Genomic DNA, 22,309 nt, shown 5'->3' on the forward strand with positions numbered 1-22,309 from the left:
TGGCCCGCGCACCGGCCAGCTCCTCTGGCCAAAAAATTTTTGGGGGTGGTCTCCAGACCTGCCCCCCCTTCTTCATGGCCGACAGCTCCCCTCCGTGGGGCTCTGGCCACCCTTTCTCCTGCAGCGAAATTGCTGCGGGGGAAGCTGGTCTCCTGACCTCCCCCCCCTTCTTCATGGCTGACAGCTGCCCTTCACGGGGCTCCAGCCACAGTATTTCCTGCCGCGAAAGTGCGGCTGGGGGAGCTGGTCTCCTGACCTCCCCCCCCTTTTCCATGGCTGGCAGCTCCCCTTCGTGGGGCTCTGACCACATGATCTCCGGCCGCGAAAGTGCGGCTGGGGGAGCTGGTCTCCTGACCTCCCCCCCTTTCTTCATGGCCGGCAGCTCCCCTCCGTGGGGCTCCGACCACAGTGTAGTGACCCCAGGCGAAGCAGGATCCCTGGCGACCCCAGGCAAAGCAGGATCCCTGGCGACCCCAGGCGAAGCAGGATCCCTGGCGACCCCAGGCGAAGCAGGATCCCTGGCGACCCCAGGCGAAGCAGGATCCCTGGCGACCCCAGGCGAAGCAGGATCCCTGGCGACCCCAGGCGATGTGGAACAGGCAGCCCCAGGCGATGCGAGGCAGGCATCCCTGGGTGGTGCGAGGCAGGGCAGGAGCAGTCCTTCCCATGACGGTGGATGTGGAACCAGCAGGTATTCACCCTCTGCTGGTGGAGGTGGGAGGGGAAAGCAGTCCTCCCACAGCGGCTGAGACGGAACCAGCAGGTATTCACCCTCTGCTGGTGGAGCTGGGAGTGGCAAGCAGTCCTCCCACGGCGGCTGAGGCGGAACCAGCAGGTATTCATCCTCTGCTGGTGGAGGTGGGAGGGGCAAGCAGTCCTCCCACGACGGTTGAGGCAGAACCAGCAGGCATTCATCCTCTGCTGGTGGAGGTGGGAGGGGCAAGCAGTCCTCCCACGACGGTGGAGGCGGAACCAGCAGGCATTCACCCTCTGCTGGTGGAGGTGGGAGGGGCAAGCAGTCCTCCCACGACGGTGGATGTGGAACCAGCAGGCATTCACCCTCTGCTGGTGGAGGTGGCGGAGGCAGAGGCAGCTCTTGCTGCTCTGCTCCTGGTGATGGTGGAGACAGAAGCAGCTCCTGCTGCCCTGCTCCTGGTGGTGGTGGAGACAGAGGCAGCTCCTGCTGCTCTGCTCCTGGTGGTGGTGGAGGCAGAGGCGATGGGGCGGATGCTGGCCACTCAGAGGGAGGCTGTGGCGGTGCTGGCTCCCTCTGCTGTGGCGGCTGGGCTGGTGTGTGCCGTGCTCCCTTCAGCAGCATAAATAGAGGCTGCTGGGGAACACCAGCATCCTGCCCTTCTCCCCCCCAGAAAAATTCAGGGGGTTGAGCCTGTAACTCCTCCCCTTCTGGCTCTTGGGACTGCAGCTTGGGTCCTAAGGCTGTGGAAGCGCAGACTTCCACCTCTTGGGCTATGGACGCACCGACTCCCCCCTCTTTGGGCTGTGGACGCACCGACTCCTCCCTCTTGGGCTGTGGACGCACCGACTCCTCCCTCTTGGGCTGTGGACGCACCGACTCCCCCCTCTTGGGCGTAGGACGTTCGGGCTCCTCCCACTCGGGCGTAGGACGTTCGGGCTCCTCCCACTCGGGCGTAGGACGTTCGGGCTCCTCCCACTCGGGCGTAGGACGTTCGGGCTCCTCCCACTCGGGCGTAGGACGTTCGGGCTCCTCCCACTCGGGCGTAGGACGTTCGGGCTCCTCCCACTCGGGCGTAGGACGTTCGGGCTCCTCCCCAGGCTGTGGAGGCGAAACCAGCAGGCATTCTCCCTCTGCTGGTGGAGCCAGTAGCGATGGCTCCTCTCCCTCTGATGCTGGAGACGGTAGCGATGGCTCCTCTCCCTCTGATGCTGGAGACGGCAGCGATGGCTCCTCTCCCTCTGATGCTGGAGACGGCAGCGATGGCTCCTCTCCCTCTGGCGCTGGAGACGGCAGCGATGGCTCCTCTCCCTCTGGCGCTGGAGACGGCAGCGATGGCTCCTCTCCCTCTGGCGCTGGAGACGGCAGCGATGGCTCCTCTCCCTCTGGCGCTGGAGACGGCAGCGATGGCTCCTCTCCCTCTGGCGCTGGAGACGGCAGCGATGGCTCCTCTCCCTCTGGCGCTGGAGACGGCAGCGATGGCTCCTCTCCCTCTGGCGCTGGAGACGGCAGCGATGGCTCCTCTCCCTCTGATGCTGGAGATGGCAGCAGCAGGGTCTCTCCCATATCCGCAGCCAGGTAGTTGAACACCATGGCTGCGATGTCTGGGAGGGAAGCTGGGTGGTGTTGCTGTTCCCAGGCCTCCCAGCGCTCCCCATCTCTTGCCCACAGGAGGTTGATCACTGCAGGGAGGGCTTCCTCATAATCCCTCCCCGGCTCCACCAGCCAGTCCCAGACTCCCTCAGAGGAGAGTGCATTCGTCCTCTTTGGAGGATGCAGGTCCTCCCTCACTGGACGCTCTGGCTCCTCTTTCTCCTGCCATGGAGGGGGTTGGTCTGGTGCCACGTGCCCAACCTCACCAACCGCGAAGCACCACTCCTCACCCTTCAGGCAGGTGAGGCAGACATCCAGTGTGGCAAGGTAAGGCTGATGTTGCTGCGCCTCCTGCTGCTGCTGCTTTCTCCTCCGGCTACTTTTCCCCATTTTTAATTTGAAAAAAAAAAAAACGAACAAACAAAAAAAAACGCACTTTTCAATCCTGGTCCGGCTGTTGGAGGCGTTGTTTATCCCACGCAGGACACCATATGTGACAGTCTGGCTCGCAGTGGTGACGTCACGGACCAGGAAGTAGAAACCAAAACAATGGTTGGGCGGTTAAAGCGTATTTATTAATAAACAAAATATTAAACAAATTAACACAACACAAAACAAAAGGGCACAAGGGCCAAACGAATGAACAAACAAACAAGTAAGTGATGTGCTGGGAAATCCAGCACGTCTTAGCAATTGTTTTGTTAATGTTGCTTTTTCTCTCTCCGCTCTCCCGTACTCTCCTCTACACTCTCAACCCCGAGTGCAGAGTGCTGCTGGTTTATATACTCTGGCCGAGGGATTAACTAGTTGGTAATTATCTTATTATCCCTCGGCCAGAGTCTGCACGCGTTTGGTAAGGATGCATGACTGTCAGCTAGTTAAATAATCAGTAGCTGATCAGCCATGCATCCTCACGGGGTTTTTAAATATAATAACAAAAGACGCGGCGCTTTTACCCGCGCCGCAAACAAAAATACAAATAATAATAAATAGGGGCGGGACACTCCGCCACATGGTGACATACTGATTCACCGTAGTGACACCAGAGAAAATGCTTTTTACTGTCATGCTCTACAATACCTTCTTAAAGGTCTGATTGTGCAGGAAGTAGAATTAATAATCGTGGTCAACTGTTGAATTCTAATTTGAGATTCAATGTTTCTTACTTATACACAGGGCTAAAAAAAAAAAAAAAAGTTTTTGAAACCTAAAATTGCAGCCACAGTGTTCATCACTTGAAATGCTGAATCTGTCCTGTGGTTCGGTTTGAAATGAAATCCGTGGCTGAAGCATGAGTCCTGTTATAGCAGTCCTTGGGTCCATGTCCCTGGATTGTTCAGTTACTATGCTGTAGTGGTCACCACCTAATTGAGAGAGTACACAGAGACAAGAATTATGTTTCTTACTGTGAAGCCTTATTATTCTATAAACTTTACAAATATACAGAACAACTGATATTGCTGTTTCTACTGTGTAATAAATAGTGCTGGGACAAATTATGATTTGTTTATTTAGCAGGCACCTTTATCCAAGGCGACTTACAGAGACTAGGGTGTGTGCAGAGTCACTTACAACAACATCTCACCTAAAAGATGGAGCACAAGAAGATTAAATGACTTGCTCAGGGTCACACAGTGAGTGAGCCGGGATTTGAACCGGGGACCTCCTGGTTACAAGCCCTTGTCTTTAACCACTGGATGAATTTTTTGTGACATATATTCGGATACAAAAATCAGATGTTCATATTTGCTAGAAATGACTAAAATACCTTGCAATTGTTTACCATCTCACCAGAGTTGCGCGATTCAAAAATGGCAAATGAAAAAAAAGCTCAGTGTGAATGTGAGATTTACTATATTAAAAAAAAAAAAAGCACAGGATCAACACAGCCTCTATTTAAAAGTTTTAGACAGCAAAAAGTAAAACCAGATTATGTGCTCGCATGCATAGTGATCTCTATGGAAAGCCATCTGGGTCAAAAACGCGTTGTGCTGCTTTAGAACTAGTCAATCTCATGGGACAGAAAAAAGGCAAGCACGTCATTCTGAAATGCCTCGCTTAAACAGCGCCCAACTTGCTGGAAATGTGTAGTGATTTTTTATATAGATTTTATACATTCTATATTTTTGGTTGCGACTTTCTGTTATATGTGGAATGTAATAAACAAGAACCAAAACGGTGAGTTTATTACGAGATTTACAGCGCCATTTCCACATTTGTTTTATTTGAAGTGTTTTAAAGTTAAATTTCTGTTTTCGTTTGCTTGTTCAGCTCCAAAAAGGCACAAGTAAACCTCATGTTATTACTTTATGAAAACATGTCTATGGCCACTGTTTACTGTGAAGAAACAGCAATGGCAAGGAATAAAAAAAATAAACAGGTACAAAATAAATAAAATGCTGTGTCACCTTTATGTACTGTTTATTTTGGGAATAAACAAAACGTTTAACTTGAACTGCCATGGCATCCTTTGTTCTTGTAGTTAATTCACTGGGGTAAAGCAAGGTCTACACAACGTATTCTTTACTCCTGGGATATTTTTCTACTGTAACATGTTGCATATTGTAACATCTTGCTTGAAAATAAAGGCACACACAGGGGCCACGTTCCCCTGCCCCTGCTGCTATACTGCTAATGGCTTTTATTACTTTTTGAAAACAAACAAATATTTAAATTATGAGCAAACATCCGAACATGAAAATCCCATGTTCGTCCCAGCACTAGTAACATATGATCATCTTAAAAAGTATAAAAGATTGCCTCAATGGAATTAAAGAGCGTGATGAAACACTTCCTTGCCATGTTTCTTTTGTCCCTTTGAGCAAGATCACAAATAATGTATGAATGGAACTATTGTAAAATTAGAAAATTCAGGGATGGAAATAAGACTCCCGTTGCATAGCATTGTGATCCATTCCAAACTTTACTATGACTTTCATAAGACACACCTGACCTTGTTACAGTACCTATACCCTGGGGCTTAACAAGCAGATCCCTGCAATTCCCTAGCAATGTATGCTACTGTCATGTGACATGTCATGTCATGTCATGTGTCAAATTTACAAACTTGGTTCCAGCTGCTTTTAAATTAAATCTGTGAAACTAAAGTAGGTCATAAATAAGGCCCATCCCTCTTTTTTGTTTCACTCAAGGTAGGAATAGATCTCATGATTTAAAATATGGTTTTGTACAATGTCACCAGTGCAAACTCTTCTGCTGTGTTGTCTGTGTGTTAGTCAATGGCTTCACATAGAAGAATGTTTCATTCCAGTAACATTTCAGTTCACTTTCCCATCTAATCACACCATATGCCAGTGTTTAGCTGACAGCCACAATGTGTTGTGTTTGTGATGAACGTAAGACTGTAGTCACCCTTCCCACCCCCTTTACTGCTCAGCAGGATCTTTTGATATAACAGATGCCAGTGTTTTATTTGAACTTATTTTTAAGTCGACATTACACAAATGTACCCAGTTGTGATGAAATATTATTATGAGTTAATTTAGTTTGTAACTGAAATGCAATATTTATTTCATAACGTTAAGCCTTTTTATCCTTCCTTATCACAAAGGACAGACAGGCCCACCGAGAGGGCGGGGAGGACGGGGAAATTTCCCCGGTGCCCAACGCCCCAAAAGGAGCCCTGGAGAGGGGGGAAAAAATATATAGTTTTAATATGTGTTTCCACCACCACATTTAAAAAGAGAAAACACCAGTACTGTACACTGAACTGATGTGCACTGTACACTGTTTCTGTTGTGTAATGTGTACGCGGCAGCAGTGCCGCTCTGTCAAAATACTATGGACTAGGGATGAGCCCTGGTATAAAAAATACAGTGGTAACCTTAATATCACATTATAGCCCACAGTACATCATGTTATAAAATGAAAGCTTACAGAAAAATTGAGTACTACTACAATTCACAATATATCATACACTTCCTTTCACGCAATGATTTCAATTTTTGCATTTTGTATTTTACTACACCAAAAAGCTGAAAAAAGGCAGAGCAATTTTATGTTTTTTTTTTTTTTTTTTTTTTTTTTAAAGACAATCAGAATTTTAAAACTTTAAAGGAACCCTCAAGCTGCATAATATGTTACACCACTACAGTATGAATTATTCTATTAAGATCTATAGTTTGCTCAAAACAACGTGGTGCTGCAGTTTGTTAGAAAAATTCTATCATATAAAATAAAATACTTTCTTCAGCTGATGGTAAACACAATTAGAGAATGATCGGTTTTAGTAATACAGGTTATTAGTTCAGAGCAGAGATGAGTGATTTATATTTGGCACAGGATAAATAAAATAGATGTATAGCAACACCATTAAAATACATATTAATACTAAAAAGTATGTTTGATGTTAAGTAAGCTTCCAATGTTGTTACTAATGACTATTACACATCTGGATTTTGTACAAAAAAATAACAGATTCACTTGCCTAATTTTATTTATTTATTTATTTATTTATTTATTTTTTTTTAAATACCGTAAATAACTATCTACTTTGAGAAAGTAAACTATCCTGCTGCAGATTTTAATTGAGATATTGAAACTTCTGTGTTGACAGTTTCCTCCAAAACCATTATCAAAGTACTATGTTCAAAAGATCTTCCTCAGACACTTTGCTGAGATTGCAAGTATCATCGCTTGGTTTAGAAGCAGGTTTGCAGTAGAAAGATGAAAGGCAAACCGACGGTGATGCTGGCATGGTGATTGACAGTAAGGCTGAAGTGGATGGAATGTTCAAGTGTAAGGCAAGGTGAGAAAGCTGAGCTGTCCTGAGCTTTGTTTTGTACAGGACATTGAATATTAAAAAGGACTTCATACAAAAAGGACCTTTTCCTTCACGTCGTTCATAGGAACACACAGATAGCATTAACCGTTGTATACCGTAATTCCAGTATGTGTGGTGTAGCATAACGGAAACTGTATCAATACTGTAATGTACCTAACTGTGGTAAACCGCTATACCGACTGACAGACCCCTTATTGCAATGACCTATCCATCAACGTGCTTTCGCAGAGTTATACGTGCTTGAAAATATTCTTAAATCAGATTTTTTTTATCGTGATTTTGTGTGGGTAGTGTAACAGCAGCGTGTGTGTGTTTGTGTCGCTGTTATGAGTACAGACAAGTCAGGAATGAAGTTCATTACAAAGTAACTGTTGGATAACTTTCACAGAACAGTTTGTTACTGAAATGTTAAATTTGTTTATAATTTACGAAAAGCTGCCTGTGCATTTTTTGATGTATGTGTTATTGAACTCAGCTGGGGCAACGAAACTTGCAAAAAACATACAGATTAGTTTAAGGGTTAGAACTCAGTTTGTATACATATATAAAACTTTGACTTGTTTACAATAGTGTATGTCTTTGACAAGGAGTGGTTGTTTGTGCATAAAACATTCATGAACGGGGTTAAGTTAATATGATACTACCATTGCAGCGCTTTTCTGCTTTTAAAACACAGATCAACACAGAAAATAGAAACAAAACCATTGTCCACTGTCTGTGACTGCAACAGAACCTAAAATATATACAAAGCAATAGGAAATTCTGCAAGACGCATGTAATTGTAAAAACATATATACTGTAATTGCAATCTTGCGTGCTTTAACTGTATAATTCCATCTGTTGTCTTCATCTCTGACATTACGTTTGACCATCAAGCGATCGCTAAATACAGTACACGTCATAATGTTCTTCCCTGGGCTGATGAGTCAGATGAATGCAGTACCGTGTGTGGGGCGGGGGGTGGGGGGCACATGTCAGTCCTTCCCCGGGGCCTACGATGGCTCTCTTCGGCCCTGAAAAAACTGCTCGGTTTAAAAAGACCAGTTTGGTGATTATGAATCTGGTTCCGCATCTTGAAAGGGAAAATAGAATACATGCACAAATAGTTTCAAGCAAATAAATAAATAAATAAATAAAAGGTGTGAGAAAAGACATGTATTAAAACGATAATGTAAAAATTGACTCTCTTTGGACATATAAACATTTAAAAGTTTGTAAACCACGCCCAGGTACTGTCCTAATCCAGCTTCAAATTCTGAATGCATTTAATACTTAGTTGTATGATGGAAACACACAAACACCTCAAAACTTTATAATATAAATGTATTATTTTTTATAAATAAAGCAATATGTTCAACATCAGATAATAAATAGTTAAAATAGAAGACAAATACTACATTTGAATCCTAGACCCCTAACTGTCTCATGACTGAACTCCCTTGATAGTAAAATATGCTGCTGCTGCCCTAAGTGAAACTTGTCAAATATCCATAAATGCAGAAATGATGACAAATGATCATTAAGAACATGCATTGAGGAATAATAAACAGATTTAAAACAGGCAAACTGGCTGACAGTTTGTCTTCATGACCTATGTAACATAGGCTAGGTGAGCCACAATGTCTTCATATTAGTAAGAGCTACAGTAGCACCCTCTAGTGCAAGCAAAACAATAGAGAACTTCATCCAGAGTGACAGATGACTGGATGGTTCTAGCTCTTGCTTCTATAAAGACACTGACCTAGCCTACACTACATCTAGCATTAGAGTTTGAAGATTGAAACGTTTTTCAATTGTTACAGACATTTAGAATTCTTGGTAAGAAACTATATCTGTGCAATAACTGTAGATAAAGCATTCCTTATTGGAAGCCACACTGGATTTGTTATAAAAAATATGCATGCCAAATATGTGGGCTTTGGTGTACCATGTAAGCTATGTATGTACCTGTATAGTCTGTATATACACAAATGTGTTCTCATTAATGGTGTTGTATATCATGTTATACACCATCACAATCTTTAACAAATCCTAATAGGTCTAAAATGAGTCCCCTCTGGATCATACATTAGAATCATACCCCGTCATACAGTAATACTTTGATTATCTCAACAAATCCATTTTTGTTTTGTCTACTATCCCAAAGAATAGAAACTTCGCTCTGTGTTTTTACTGCTTCATTGACTTTATTCGGTATTGTTTTAAACTCCTGTTATCTTAAGTTGATTAACTACAGTAAGTGGCCCAATCTTCTCTGCTTGACCTCCAGTCACTGTGACTCTTTTTAGACTAGTGCTTCCCAAAGGCTTGGTGCTCCAGTGGATTTCAAGCAGTGTGTCACATTGGGTTAGCTGAAAACACTTGGCCACGTCAACTCAAGTCATCATGTGGTACTGGTGTGGAAAGAGTATTCCAGGTTGCCTTCTCCTTCTGCAAGTGCTTGCCTTGGCATAAAGCATACAGTGTTAATCTATGTGTTCACATTCAGTGACACTGTGAATATCACAAATGGAACAGTTTATTGAACAGTCCTTTTGCACAAGCATGTGCAGTGATGAATAAAGCCATTTTGGCAGTGTAAAACTATGAAGAAACATCTTGGAACAAAAATGTTCCTGCTTATACTGCTAGTTTTATAACTTTACATTTCTTCTGAGACCAGGGTTATTAGACTGCAATCTATATGAGTTTGTCAGCAGTGCCTCAGGACACACAGAAAATAATAGCCAAACTAGTTGATTGTGTTTTGAAAAATGCAGGAAGATGCAGAGGGCAGCAGTCGGCCCGTTCCACGCTACGTGCGTTACACTTTGGAGTGCACTCACCCTCCTGCATTGTGATGTGGGCTGCAAACTTGGGCCAGTCAGCATTGGTGTGTTTAAATATGAATAGTGTGTGTTCAGTGTGCGGTGCCAGTGTGGAGTGTTTACCAAATCTGTCATACTAACAGTGGTGTCTTCTGTTTTCAGATGATCATGAAGATGAAGATGCCATTGTCAACCGAATATCGTAAGCTTACTTCTCACCTTTTGTCTTTTTATATTTAATATATATATATAGATATAGATATAGATATATAGATAGATAGATAGATAGATAGATATCTGTCTATCTATCTATCTATCTAAGTGGTACTGAGGCCAATAGATACCTTATGAACAACTACTGTAAGACTAACAGACATCAGTTGTTCAGCTTTTTGTGTCCAGAGTGACAATGTGTTGCATTACCCAAGTAGCACTGGTACTGTTATTTTCAGTAAGCCTTCACCTACATCACAACCTCTTATAAGGATCTTATGATAAATGGTAAAGGATTTAATGATAAATAGCTGTGGAAAAAGGCTTGAAGTTACACTGGAACCATCTTTTCATAGTGTGCTATATCGTCTTCTGCATGTGCTGAAGTACCCCAAAGTGCCCAGCAGAGGGAGTCCTGTTGTCACAGACGGTATATTATTTCACTGATAACTAATATCCAGCCAGTGGTTAAACAGAAATCATATACTTGGGAGTAGAATCCAAACTATGAAGCAAATGGGTTTATTTTTCTTGTGTGATTTAAAATCAAATAGCAATAGTGTATGTGTTGGTTGTACTACAATGATAAAACTGTATTTGATATTCATGCAGTCCTGTTTTAAAAGCCTGCACAGAGACATATTATTTATTTATTATTATTATTATTATTTGTTTATTTAGCAGACGCCTTTATCCAAGGCGACTTACAGAGACTAGGGTGTTTGAACTATGCATCAGCTGCAGAGTCACTTACAACTACGTCTCACCTGAGCAAGTGACTTGCTCAGGGTCACACAATGAGTCAGTGGCTGAGGTGGGATTTGAACCGGGGACCTCCTGGTTACAAGCCCTTTTCTTTAACCACTGGACCACACCGCCTCCTATTAGACCAATTAGACAAAGAGTAATTTGTGTGCAAATATTACACTGAGGATTTCTACAGGCAGCACAGGGCAGCTTAAAGCATCTCTTTATGACTTTGGCATGCTCAAATCAAGGTTGTATTTAAAGTCTTTATTTGTTGTTGATTTGTTAACTTCAGGTACACTTTGTTATTCTACAATAGTGTGCAAATGTATTGGAACACCCCATTGCTTCTGTTTTGAATTGCTGTGCATATGAAATCAAACCACTGGAACTGAATTGTCAAAACAGGCAAATTACTGTTTGTCTAATTGGTGACTTTTAATATGCCACAAATGCAGTTCATTTAAATTGAGAAAAGGAACACATAGCCACAAATGGTGCAATGCATGAGACTTTATAGAAGTTGTTTAAGATGCCTAATTAAAGCACAAAGTGGCCTAACATTTTCACACACAAGTGCCTGTTGTTTCTATATCACCGATTACTGACTGAAAATTGAAATTCTCACACCATGAGGTTTTCGTGCAGGTAGGTACAGTATGTAATGGATATGAATGACAAATCTTGAGGTGTTCTAACACATGTGCACACTGCTGTACATCCTTTTACAATACATTGAATCTGGTGACTAACACACACTTTTCTTTATTTTTGTTTATAATTTCACAGGCTTTACTTGTGCACCTTCACTCTGGCCGTTTCAGCTGGGGCAGTGCTTCTTCTGCCATTTTCAATAGTCAGTAATGAGATCCTGCTCTCCTTCCCTAAAAACTACTATATCCAGTGGCTTAATGGCTCACTAATCCGTGGTTAGTACTGTACCTCCTTTTATTGTGTTACTGCTGTCAATGTTCTGTGTGTTAAATATACAAATTCAGCCTGTTTGCTTTCAGCGTACCTACTGCTAACTGAATAACTCATTTCATTGATTTGCATGTACAGCTATAAGAAGTTCCATTAAACTTGATATGGTGCTGCAAAAATAATCTAATCAAATGCAATTTTTACTGACCTCAATGTTTGATAATGTCTCTGTTGTACATGCTTTCCATCCTATTTTTTTGTATTAAACTCAGTTCAGTAATTTGGTTTTGATCTGTGTAATTTCTGCATCTATAAAAGCTAAATGAAATCCATCAGTATCATGAAGCAGAGCCCTGTTACCCTCATCCACAGTATATTCAGATTCAATTCTCAGCGCCACATACATACTGTACATGTGATTGGATGTACAGGCTCCTCCCTGTATCCCCAGACACTGACACTAAAGAATATTCTTACAAGCCTCCTCACTGGGGTAGGCAGATCTCTCTATATACACTATTAATGTGCTATACATTTACAACAACTTCATTAGAATGAGACACTGTCTTCTTCATGACATACAGCTTTCTCTAAAATGCCCTGCCTGCATGTAAAGTGGCCCACGTATTAGTATTGTGGTGTTTTTTCAGACTTGTATAAACTACAGCACTTGGAACCTAAGGAAATGTTACAGCACACCTTGTTATTAGTTCGGTGGGATTTTCAATGCCTTCCAAGTTACTCCTCATACAGTAACGAGCCAGCTACAGAACTGCTTGTTAATGTTACCCAGCTTGTATATTTCAGGGCTTGTTTTTCAGCAAAGCCTTTGACTGCTGTGATCTTGCCCACTAGGGTGTGACCTGAGGTCAGTAAACTAATTTCACATGAGGCCTGAGTTGCACAGTCCACCGAGGTATAAAAAGTTTATAGTGGTGCTCTAAATCAAACCACAGTCCCGCTGCAGCTCGTTGAATAATAACCTCTAGCGAGTTCATTTCGTAATTATGACTCCTGCTCTAGTTACATCTTCTGGGCATTCTCTAGATGTATCCCTCTCTTGAACAGAAACATTTACTGATGTGCAAAGTTGGTAACAGTACTTGTCAAATCGAACGTGTCTGGACTGCAGTAACCCTCTGTGTAAAGTTTTAATTTTGCAACATGGATTACACTATGGGCTCTTATAGTGACCCCAGTTGCCTCTCTGAAACGGTAAAAAACAACATGATTGAGAAATTTCTTGGATTTTCCCTTCAGTCCTGACAGAATACACAAATACATATTCTGTGAAATTGAAAAGATTCTGTGGTAAGAGAAAAAAAGGTCCTATCAAACTAGAACCCGAATGAAATCTGCCCGGGTATCCCTAGACGTGCTATGTTGTGTAGTTTCTTTTGGGACACGGTTTGGGGGTCTAACTTTCAAGGGTGTATTCATAAGACTAAAAATAGGAATGTGCGTGTAAATAAATACTGGTACATTGATTCCCAGCCTGACATTATTGCTCCAATTTATGGCACAATCTCTGTATTTTAAGTTGTACTGGAGGGATCTCTAGCACAACTAGCACTTGAGAAAACTAACCTCTACATTTGCTCATCCTTTTAAATATGTTCTGTGGTGTGCCTCATGGTGGCAGTATAATATAACATCTCCAGGTCGTTCTTGCTTGTGAATTAGTTTTCCTGACATGCTTTATAATAAATTCATGAGCATGTGAAGAAGTTATCAGTAAATTAGTGTACACTGTTTGACATTTTGAAAATTCCAATACCGAATCTGATAAATAAATGCTACTTTACTTGTGAATATGTGAATTCAGTTTGAAGTGTTTGTGGATTGCTGATTAACCTCTTGAACTTGTTTCAGGCCTGTGGAATCTCGTGTCCCTGTTCTCTAACCTCTGCCTGTTCATGCTCATGCCCTTTGCCTATTTCTTTCTGGAGTCGGAAGGGTTTGCTGGATCAAAAAAGGTACATCAAGTTATTATTATACCACTCTAGCCTCTACGTTTCTATGAGCTTGTATTTCTATGTTCGCTCATGCCTTGTTACTTATGTGGGGAGACAAATACACAATAAAGTGAAGTTGGATGCCATAATGCTTCATGGTCATTGAAAGCAGTCATGAAATTCTCACCAAGTATAGCTATAAATATGAAGAATAAGTTTTTTTCTGTATTTGTTTTTGATAAACTGTTCCTGGAAATAGGTGTTGGACAAGTGTTCAAAACATACAAGAGGCCTATATTTGAATTAAATTTTGAACAACAAATATCTGGCTTATTTGCGGGATGGATAACTGAACGGAATTTGAATCTAAAATATTTACAAGTCGTTTTAAAAAAAAACAAACAAACAAAAAAAAAACTTGTTTTTAAAATTTTTAAAGTATTTGTAACAGAAACAGGTGTCTTTTTCCTGTGCCTTTTTGTTGACACAAGTCTGTGCGCATAACTTGTTAAAATAAAACATAACGTTACTCATCAGCAACAGCCACATCCTGAACTATTATTTAAATTATCCAGATGCTGCAAAATGTTCAGCATCCATGTGATTGAAGAGTTCAAATCCCCTAAAAAGAGAAAACTTCAAAAGGAAAGTCTAATAATAAAGCAGAATGGCAAAATATTCGAGGTAACTTCCTAGTTCAATTAATTAGCCCAAGAGGCCAGCACTGGTGCTCAAAAGATCCATAAAGCTAAACAACATGACAGCACAATAGACGAGGAACAAAGATTTCTTTTTAATACACTTCTATCCTGTGTCACAGTTTGAAGTGGTCCTGGTTTACGTCCCTTTTGGCAAACTGACATAAAAAATGACCCTGTACTGTATTTTATGACCAGATGACTTTTTTTCCTGTTGCTAATTTGTAATTGTGTGTGTGGGGTGGGGGGAGGGGTTCCATATTAAACGAATGGCTAAAATCGGTAGGACGTAAAGAGCCTGCTTCTGTCACTTTTTTTTTTTTCATCCTGCTCTTTCATTTTGTTGCAACTGTTTTCTGCTACTGGTCATCCATAAATGTGCGGGAAGGAAGTGCTGCTTAATGTTAGTTACACGCTCAGGTATTTGTGGGTGCAGAGGAAATCGTGTAAAGGCACGGAGACAAGGGAAACCCTTGCTCAGGCATTCAAGGAAATTAAAATGCCATAAACACTGGATTTATATGCTTATAATAAGACATTAGTCATGTGCCAATGACAGTGTTATGCCTCAGTCTTTCAGTGCCAAGATAATTGCACTTGAGGCATATCCATCAATACTGTGACTTACTACACATTATTAGAAATCTGATAAAGAAACAAATATGATGTGTTTGATTTCTCGTTTTAGCTGTTTCAAATGTAGAGACGGCACATGGCTGTGTTACTGCTATTGTGTGGTATAGGACCTGATGGACTTGCATTATTGCGATTATTGCTCAAGACGTTAATGTGTTTTTACATTGAGAATAATCTTTTTTTTTTCTTATAAAGATATGTGATGCTAAACTTAATACAGAAATATAGTTTGCCGCCTTATAAGTCACATCCCCATTGGATCCTATTCCATGCAACTACACTTATACTATACAATATCACTGAGATTGTAGATCTCGCACAGAATGTCATTGACCGAGCATTCTAAATGTTTAAACCACAGCAGGTTCTATAAAAACAGATTAAGTACGTTTGTATCAGCTTTTCATCTATTTTAAATTTAGATTTAATATGTTATGTTTTGTAAGAGTTCGGTGGCTGCCTCTAATCAAGTTGAGTGTACTTTCTCTTGCACTTTTTGTATGACAGACCCTGACACAGCAAAGAGTGCAAGAGATTGAAATACACTCTCGATTACAGGTAGCTACCGAATACTTAGAAACGTGTTATAATGAGGATGACTGTAGAGTTCCGGGACATAAGATTCTCTAGACAAATTCGAAGCAGCTTAAAGCCAGGTATACTGTAGCTGGGATCTAAATGGGCAACAAAAAGGGCAAGGCCAAAATGGCCTTCAGTTCAATAAAGTTGTAGAGGCACCAAGGCCACTGAACTTAAGTCAAGGCCCAAGTGTCACATTTTACAGTTTTTATGGAAAACTACAAAGCGGTATGTTATTCAATATGTTACCGTAACATTCGCGTTTATGAAGCAAAACGAGTTCATTCTATAGGGCAAAAGGCAAAACCTTTGGCCAGAGCTGTAGATTGGAGCCTGCGAGGACATAGCCCCCTGTGCTGAAGCCAGGCATTGGCTTTTATCACTAATCCATGGGACCACTTTTGTTCAATTTTAATAGCATTATTCTACTCAGTTCAACATAAACTAAACTCAGAAATCTTTTCCTGCGTGTAAAATACAAAATGTTGAGGTGCTGTGTTGCACCTGTTATACAGCTAATAAAAATGTAGACTACGTGATAGCTTTTTGCAGAATACTTATTTCAGTAAATAAATGAATCATACACACTAGCTGTATCCAGATCCCTGGAAATGGACTCAACATAAATGAATCATACACATTAGCTGTATCCAGATCCCTGGAAATGGACTCAACATAAATGAATCCTACACACTAGCTGTATCCAGATCCCTGGAAATGGACTCAACATAAATGAATCCTACACATTAGCTGTATGCAGATCCCTGGAAATGGACTCAACATAAATGAATCCTACACATTAGCTGTATGCAGATCCCTGGAAATGGGCTCCCAGATTAAATGGACTCCCAGATTTTCTCCCTCATCGCTGGGTCTTTATAATTTTGTTGTCCTTTGTTGTACAGCTCCGGGTATTTTGATACTGCAAGAATTCACTTTTCTTCTGCCATTGTTTTCTGAAGAAAGGTGCATAACGGGAAGCTGCACCTCATTGGTTCTCTAGTTGGCGTGTGACAAAATTGGAAAAATAGGCACCAATCCTATTTGCAATAAATCAGGCGTGTGACAAAGCGTTTTTTGGTGTTTCTACTAAAATGTATATATTTTCCACATTGGGTAAATACACACATCTATCTTAGGGTTCAAAGTTAAATAAACTATTTTTTAAAATGTTTTAAAGGTTATGATTGTCATGTTTGCTTATCCTTAGTCTTGTTTCAAATTGGTGCATCGGTGTCTTCATTTGTATATTCAATAAAACCAACTTACAGTAACCTTTAACCTTGGTTAAAGAAAGTCTGCTCAATAGTGTTGTGTTTTATTCGACTGCCATCTAAAAAAACACAAGACTTGAGCAGACTTTCTTTTAACCAAGGTTAAAGGTTACAGTAAGTTGGTTTGCAAGCTTTGCAAGTTTTTACTTTTTGGGTCGCAGCGCAAGTAATTCTTCGCTTGATGTATTTTTCATCACTCACTTTAAAAGCTCCTTTGCCCACATTTTGCAGTTATTTACAATTTTCAGTGAGTGTGGGGGGGAGGTGGGGAGGAAACAGCCTTGTGGTGTTTCTAATCACACTTCCTGCAGTCAGACTACTGTATCGTTTGATGAACAGATTTACTGTACTTTGGCAAAATGCTTTGAAATTTACTATACAGATAAGGCTTCTTTAAATGACATTTTATAGTTCAACATTATTGCAGTTGGTCTGGCTCCAGAAAGCCATTTCTTGTACAGCTCACATGAATTATCGCCTTGTACTTAATAGGCCGAGATAAAATTGGAAACATTCTTTGCTCCTAATTTGCATACTTTTTAAACAGCTGCTCGCTCTCTTTTAAGGTTTGCTAATACAGAATGGTTATCATCTTGTTTTCTGTATTCCAAAAGCAATTGGGTCTTTGCACATGGCTACATTTTGTATTTTATACTGTACAACATTTCATTACTAAGGAATGATGCACTGTACTTGTGGTTGAAACTGCTGCTGATCCTTGTTTGAAGGGATATACTGTATTGTTAGCATTTAGTTACTGGAGATGGAAAGGTCCAGTCACCATTACTGTTTTATTTTTCATACACATACATACACATTAAACAAATAAATAAAGGAAAGAAACCGAGTGTTGTCTGAAGGTGAAAGCGGCAAAATCGTGTGTCACAATCTTTTAGAAATACCTGTGGATAGAAGAACCGCTTTGTGTGATGTAATCAGGCTTCTGCCCTTCCGTCTGGTACAGTACCTTTCAGCTTCCTGTGAGGTGTTTTGTAATGTTACATGGTACATTTATCTGGAACCATCCTATAAGGCTGGTCTTCTGATTTTAACACTGTTGGTATCTTTGAGGTCAGGACATGATGCTCCTCAAATGCCACCTAAATACAGCCCATATGGTCCAGCAGAGAATAGTAGTTTTAAACTGTTTTCAGATGCTTCCATTGATCATCCCACGATGACAGACAGTATGTTTATAGCAGGCTAAATGTCTTACTGAGCAAACCTTATCTTAATGTTACTAAGATACCCTCTTTGTTGGAGAAACACAATAGGCTTGATATTTATTTAACATGTGCTGCGCATGCAGACATTTTTTCCCAGGCTTTCTCAAGGGGTGGGGGACTAGTAATGTTTACATACCTTGCTAAAGGTCAGGATGTCTCGGTAAAGCTGTGTTTGAACTCTGATTGCCATAGAAACATATTAGTTTATTGTTAAGAATTTTTTTTTTTTGCAGATTGTTGGATCCCCCCCCGTTCTTTCAGACCAAATGTATTGCAGTAGGTTTAAATTATTTGCATAGCTTTGAGAAACACTATGAGTATGTACTGAATTGGATTTAATAAATAATTTATCAATTAGATGTTCATGTTGGCTAACACACTAGCTGTGTTAAAACTAGAATGTAAGCTGCAGCCATGTTTGAGACACTGCTGGTACAGAAAAATACCCCACTGTAGATGAATTCCCTGTGTGGCAGGTACTAAGATCCCTCCTGAAGTCACCAAGTTTCAGGTGGGGTCCAAATAGTTGTTGTACAGGAAATTAATCTGCAGTGTGGTGGCAGGTGAAAATACACTAAAGTTGTTTTGGGAGTGTTTTGAAGCCTTGGTTAGTACTGCCTTTAAGAGATTTGGCTTAAGTACCATAAATATATTACCAATGAATTCTCCTTAGTTTGTGGAAGTTTCTTTTTAGGAATAGCTGGTTTTAATATATCTCTGGCTCTTTCAGATGTGAGGGATCTGGTGCTTTGGAATGGCACTGCAGTTCATTCTTAACACCTCGGCACCCTGCCTTAGTTGGTGTGATAGGCTATTTACCCTTGTGGTATTAGTCTTGATGGGGCTCCACATAAGAGTACAAGCTGCACTTGAGCCAAGATACATAGAGCCAAATATGTTTTTGACTCCTGGAACCTGAATACTTAGGGTGCATTCACACTTGGTTTGTTTGGGCTGAGTGTGGTTCGTTTGGTTTTGGAAGCATATGCAAATGCTTCAAAAGAACCAAATCCCTTTCAGAGTTGGTTTTGATCGAACCGAACTGAGTCCTTCTCAAGAGGTGATCTCAGTCCGTTTGGGCAAAAGGACTGAGTTTAGTTAGTTTGTTTCAGTGCAATGTGAAAGCACAGTCAGTTCAGAAAAATGTTGAGTGAACCAGCAAAAAGAACCAGAGTCTTCAGTTTGGTTCATTTAGAAACAAATCATACAGTACGTGAAAAAGCCCTTATTCTTGGAGTCACACTGGGTTTCACAGCCTGCTTGTCTGAGTGGGGTTTCTGCTCACAGTGAGGATTCTCCTGATCCTATTATAGTTCATCTCTGATAAATGCTACTACTGCCAGTGGAATTATATTTTTTTCACTTCTGTAATTTATATTTTAGAAAACTTACTATGAAATGTTGGAATTAGCTGCCATGTACCTCTCTTAAGAAGCTTATCAGAAACTGACAAATATATCAGTAATAGAAAACAGGTGTATTAACTATAGAACAAAAAAAAAAAAAACTAAAACTTTTTTATATTTATGCAACATAAATCTTTTCTCTTTAATCATACATACCGAGATATGTTTGATGTGACGAGCTTTGAGCTTTTGAAAATTATATTTTTTTATTCTTGATTTGGATTTATTTTTAATTTATTAAAAAAATAAAAATAAATAAATAAATAAATAAATAAATAAATAAATCACAGCTTAACACATTTTTTATTGTATTGTTTTTTCAGCCAAAGTGCTATAAGCCTTAAATTATGTAAAGCAGTATTTCGCATCTGCCATCTATGTGCCATTTACTCTGCTGTTTTATTATGAGTTGTAGCCTTCTGCTTTATGTCCATGACACTGCCCTGCACTGCACTGCTTCAGCTGAAGGATATACTAATAAGTTGGCCTGACATCTGGTGCGTCTTTAACTAAAGTAAATGCACAAGCTGAACTGATAGCAGGGCCTCTCTCGGGACCTTCCCGCTCCTGTCCCAGCTCCTGCTCCTGGCTGTTAATGGAAGGAGGAGCAGTCGGCTGCTTTGCAGTCTGTGTGCTGACCTGCCTGCCGCTGATTTAATGGTGGTAAAAGCTCCTCTCACAGCATCTGAACCAGAGGCAGAGATGCCCTGGAGAGGCACAGGGAATAAGACACCCTACCTTAATGACAGCCAGGGCTTGGGGCGATTTTATCAGCAATTGTTGTATTATAACATTTATCGGAGATTTTCTTTCAGCTCACTTTTTTTCTCTTTTAACTCTTAAACCTTTCCCTGGCTGCAGCCTACAAAGCATTTTTTTTTTAAATAATCTCTTTCCACTGAAGAAATACCACACTGCAGGCCATCAATGAATTTGAATAAATCAGCAATTCATTTTCATACAGTATTTATATTCTTAAAAAAAAAAAAAAAAGATAATATGATCATTGTAAACTGATTTAGTATGTAAGCCTATGTAAAATGAATGGGAAATTGTTATACAAGGTACTAGCAATAATGTATAGCTGTCCAGAGTAATCTGTTCCTTAACAACATTTTGCTTGCTGGCTGCCTATGCTGTCTCACGTTTACACTTATCAGTTAGTTTTGTCTTAAACAGCCAGTCATACTGTACCGCAGTGCCAGCTTGCCATTATTATCTACTTTTAAACTGAACAGACTGACATTTCAGGGATTTCCTTTGGGGCTGCTTTCTAACTAAAGTCTACGGTCCCCTTTGGGAACTACATTCCAAATGGTGGTATAATGTCCCAAAGAATGAACACTTGTGTTTGGCACAGACACTGACATTTCTTGGAATCGGAGCGCTTGATAACGATAGATCTGGCCGACATTCTGCTGAGCAGCATGCGGGAAATGAAAAAGCTCTGAATTGAGAAGCTCTTAAATATTTTATAGTGCTATATTTAGAGCAGGTGTAGACGTTTTAGAGGAGCAAGAATAGAAACGTATTTGACTTGCATATTGTTTTGTCCTTTGGACTGTGAGTTTATGATGCTTGAATGCACTGCTTTTTACAGTAGTAACGTAGTAGCATGTCCCTTGGGGTTCAGGGTTGTATTTATATCCTACAGACCTCATTCACCTAACTGAACAATTTCCATCATAAGCAATACACAAGTTGTGGCATTCTAACAAAGATGGGTGATTTAACACTAAATGTACAAATGGAGGATTGCATTTCAGTGCACTTGTTAAGGGTTTCATTTTTCAGTTAGGCAGCCCTGTGGCTATAACTGAGTGTGGTGTTTTATTTCCTAGGAAATGGTTGAAAATCAATTTTGTGTTATTAGTATATGTATTTATTTATGTATTTATTTAGTTTTGTAGATCTAGGCCTAGACAGGTCCAGCATCTTGTTTACTCAGAAGACTGGACCCTATTTACAGAGATAAGGGACCTCAATACTTGGTTGAGAACCGAAGAGAAACTGAATGTATTGGGATTTATTAACGCCCCTTCTCTTCTTTGAAAGTGTGCCAGGACCTTTGTGTACTGGCTCATCCAGATGATAGCAGCTCCTACACCACAGTGCTCTCTGTAACAGTGCCCTGGACGGGAGAGCAATCTCCAATGACAACCCTGCTTTTTGCAGCACCTGATTTTCCATTGAAGTCGCCCATCAAAATACTGACCTGAAGACGCAACATTGCTTCTAGCTTTTCAGAGCTGATGGGATCGGACGCCATTGTGAATTCTTTTGTTGTTGTTTTCAGGCATTCAACATTGGGCTGCTTTATCCTTCTCGTTGAACAATGTGAGTTGATTACATTCATGCAAGCCCAGTTTAGAACAGTATTGAAATTGAATTATCCAGTATGAACACAAAAGAGAATTACTAAAGTCGGTAGACTGGTTTGATGAATAAAAACAAAACAACAAAAAAAAGCAATTTTTTTTATTTTAAAAGCATTGCACTTCTCTCTTATAATCCAGCATCCTTGTTTTGAATTTCTGATACATGAAGGCCACAGTTGTGGCAGACTAAGTGATTGAATTGAGATGCATATTGTGCGTTTGGCATATACTGTTAATGAAATGTGCAGAGGCAGTCCAACATTCTGTTGGGTTCATAATGAATTGTTCCCCAATGTCTATCCTGGAATCTTTTTTGGGATACAGTTACAGACTGGTTTGTAGCACATCTTGAGTGTTGAAACCCACGGATAACAG

The 22,309-nt window shown here is 40.7% G+C and overlaps 1 protein-coding gene across 1 annotated transcript in view; it reads left to right on the forward strand.

The window, feature by feature from the left end:
- LOC117400492 (limb region 1 protein homolog) overlaps positions 1 to 22,309 on the forward strand; it is a 57,708-nt gene that overhangs the window by 5,048 nt on the left and 30,351 nt on the right. The window contains exons 3-5 of the mRNA XM_034000538.3: positions 10,061 to 10,100; positions 11,648 to 11,787; positions 13,655 to 13,758. Of these exons, the coding sequence (XP_033856429.1) occupies positions 10,061 to 10,100; positions 11,648 to 11,787; positions 13,655 to 13,758 (284 nt within the window). The remainder of the gene's footprint in view (positions 1 to 10,060; positions 10,101 to 11,647; positions 11,788 to 13,654; positions 13,759 to 22,309) is intronic.

Source organism: Acipenser ruthenus, chromosome 4 (genome assembly GCF_902713425.1).
Source record: "Acipenser ruthenus chromosome 4, fAciRut3.2 maternal haplotype, whole genome shotgun sequence".
In the NCBI taxonomy this organism is placed as follows: Eukaryota; Metazoa; Chordata; class Actinopteri; order Acipenseriformes; family Acipenseridae; genus Acipenser; species Acipenser ruthenus.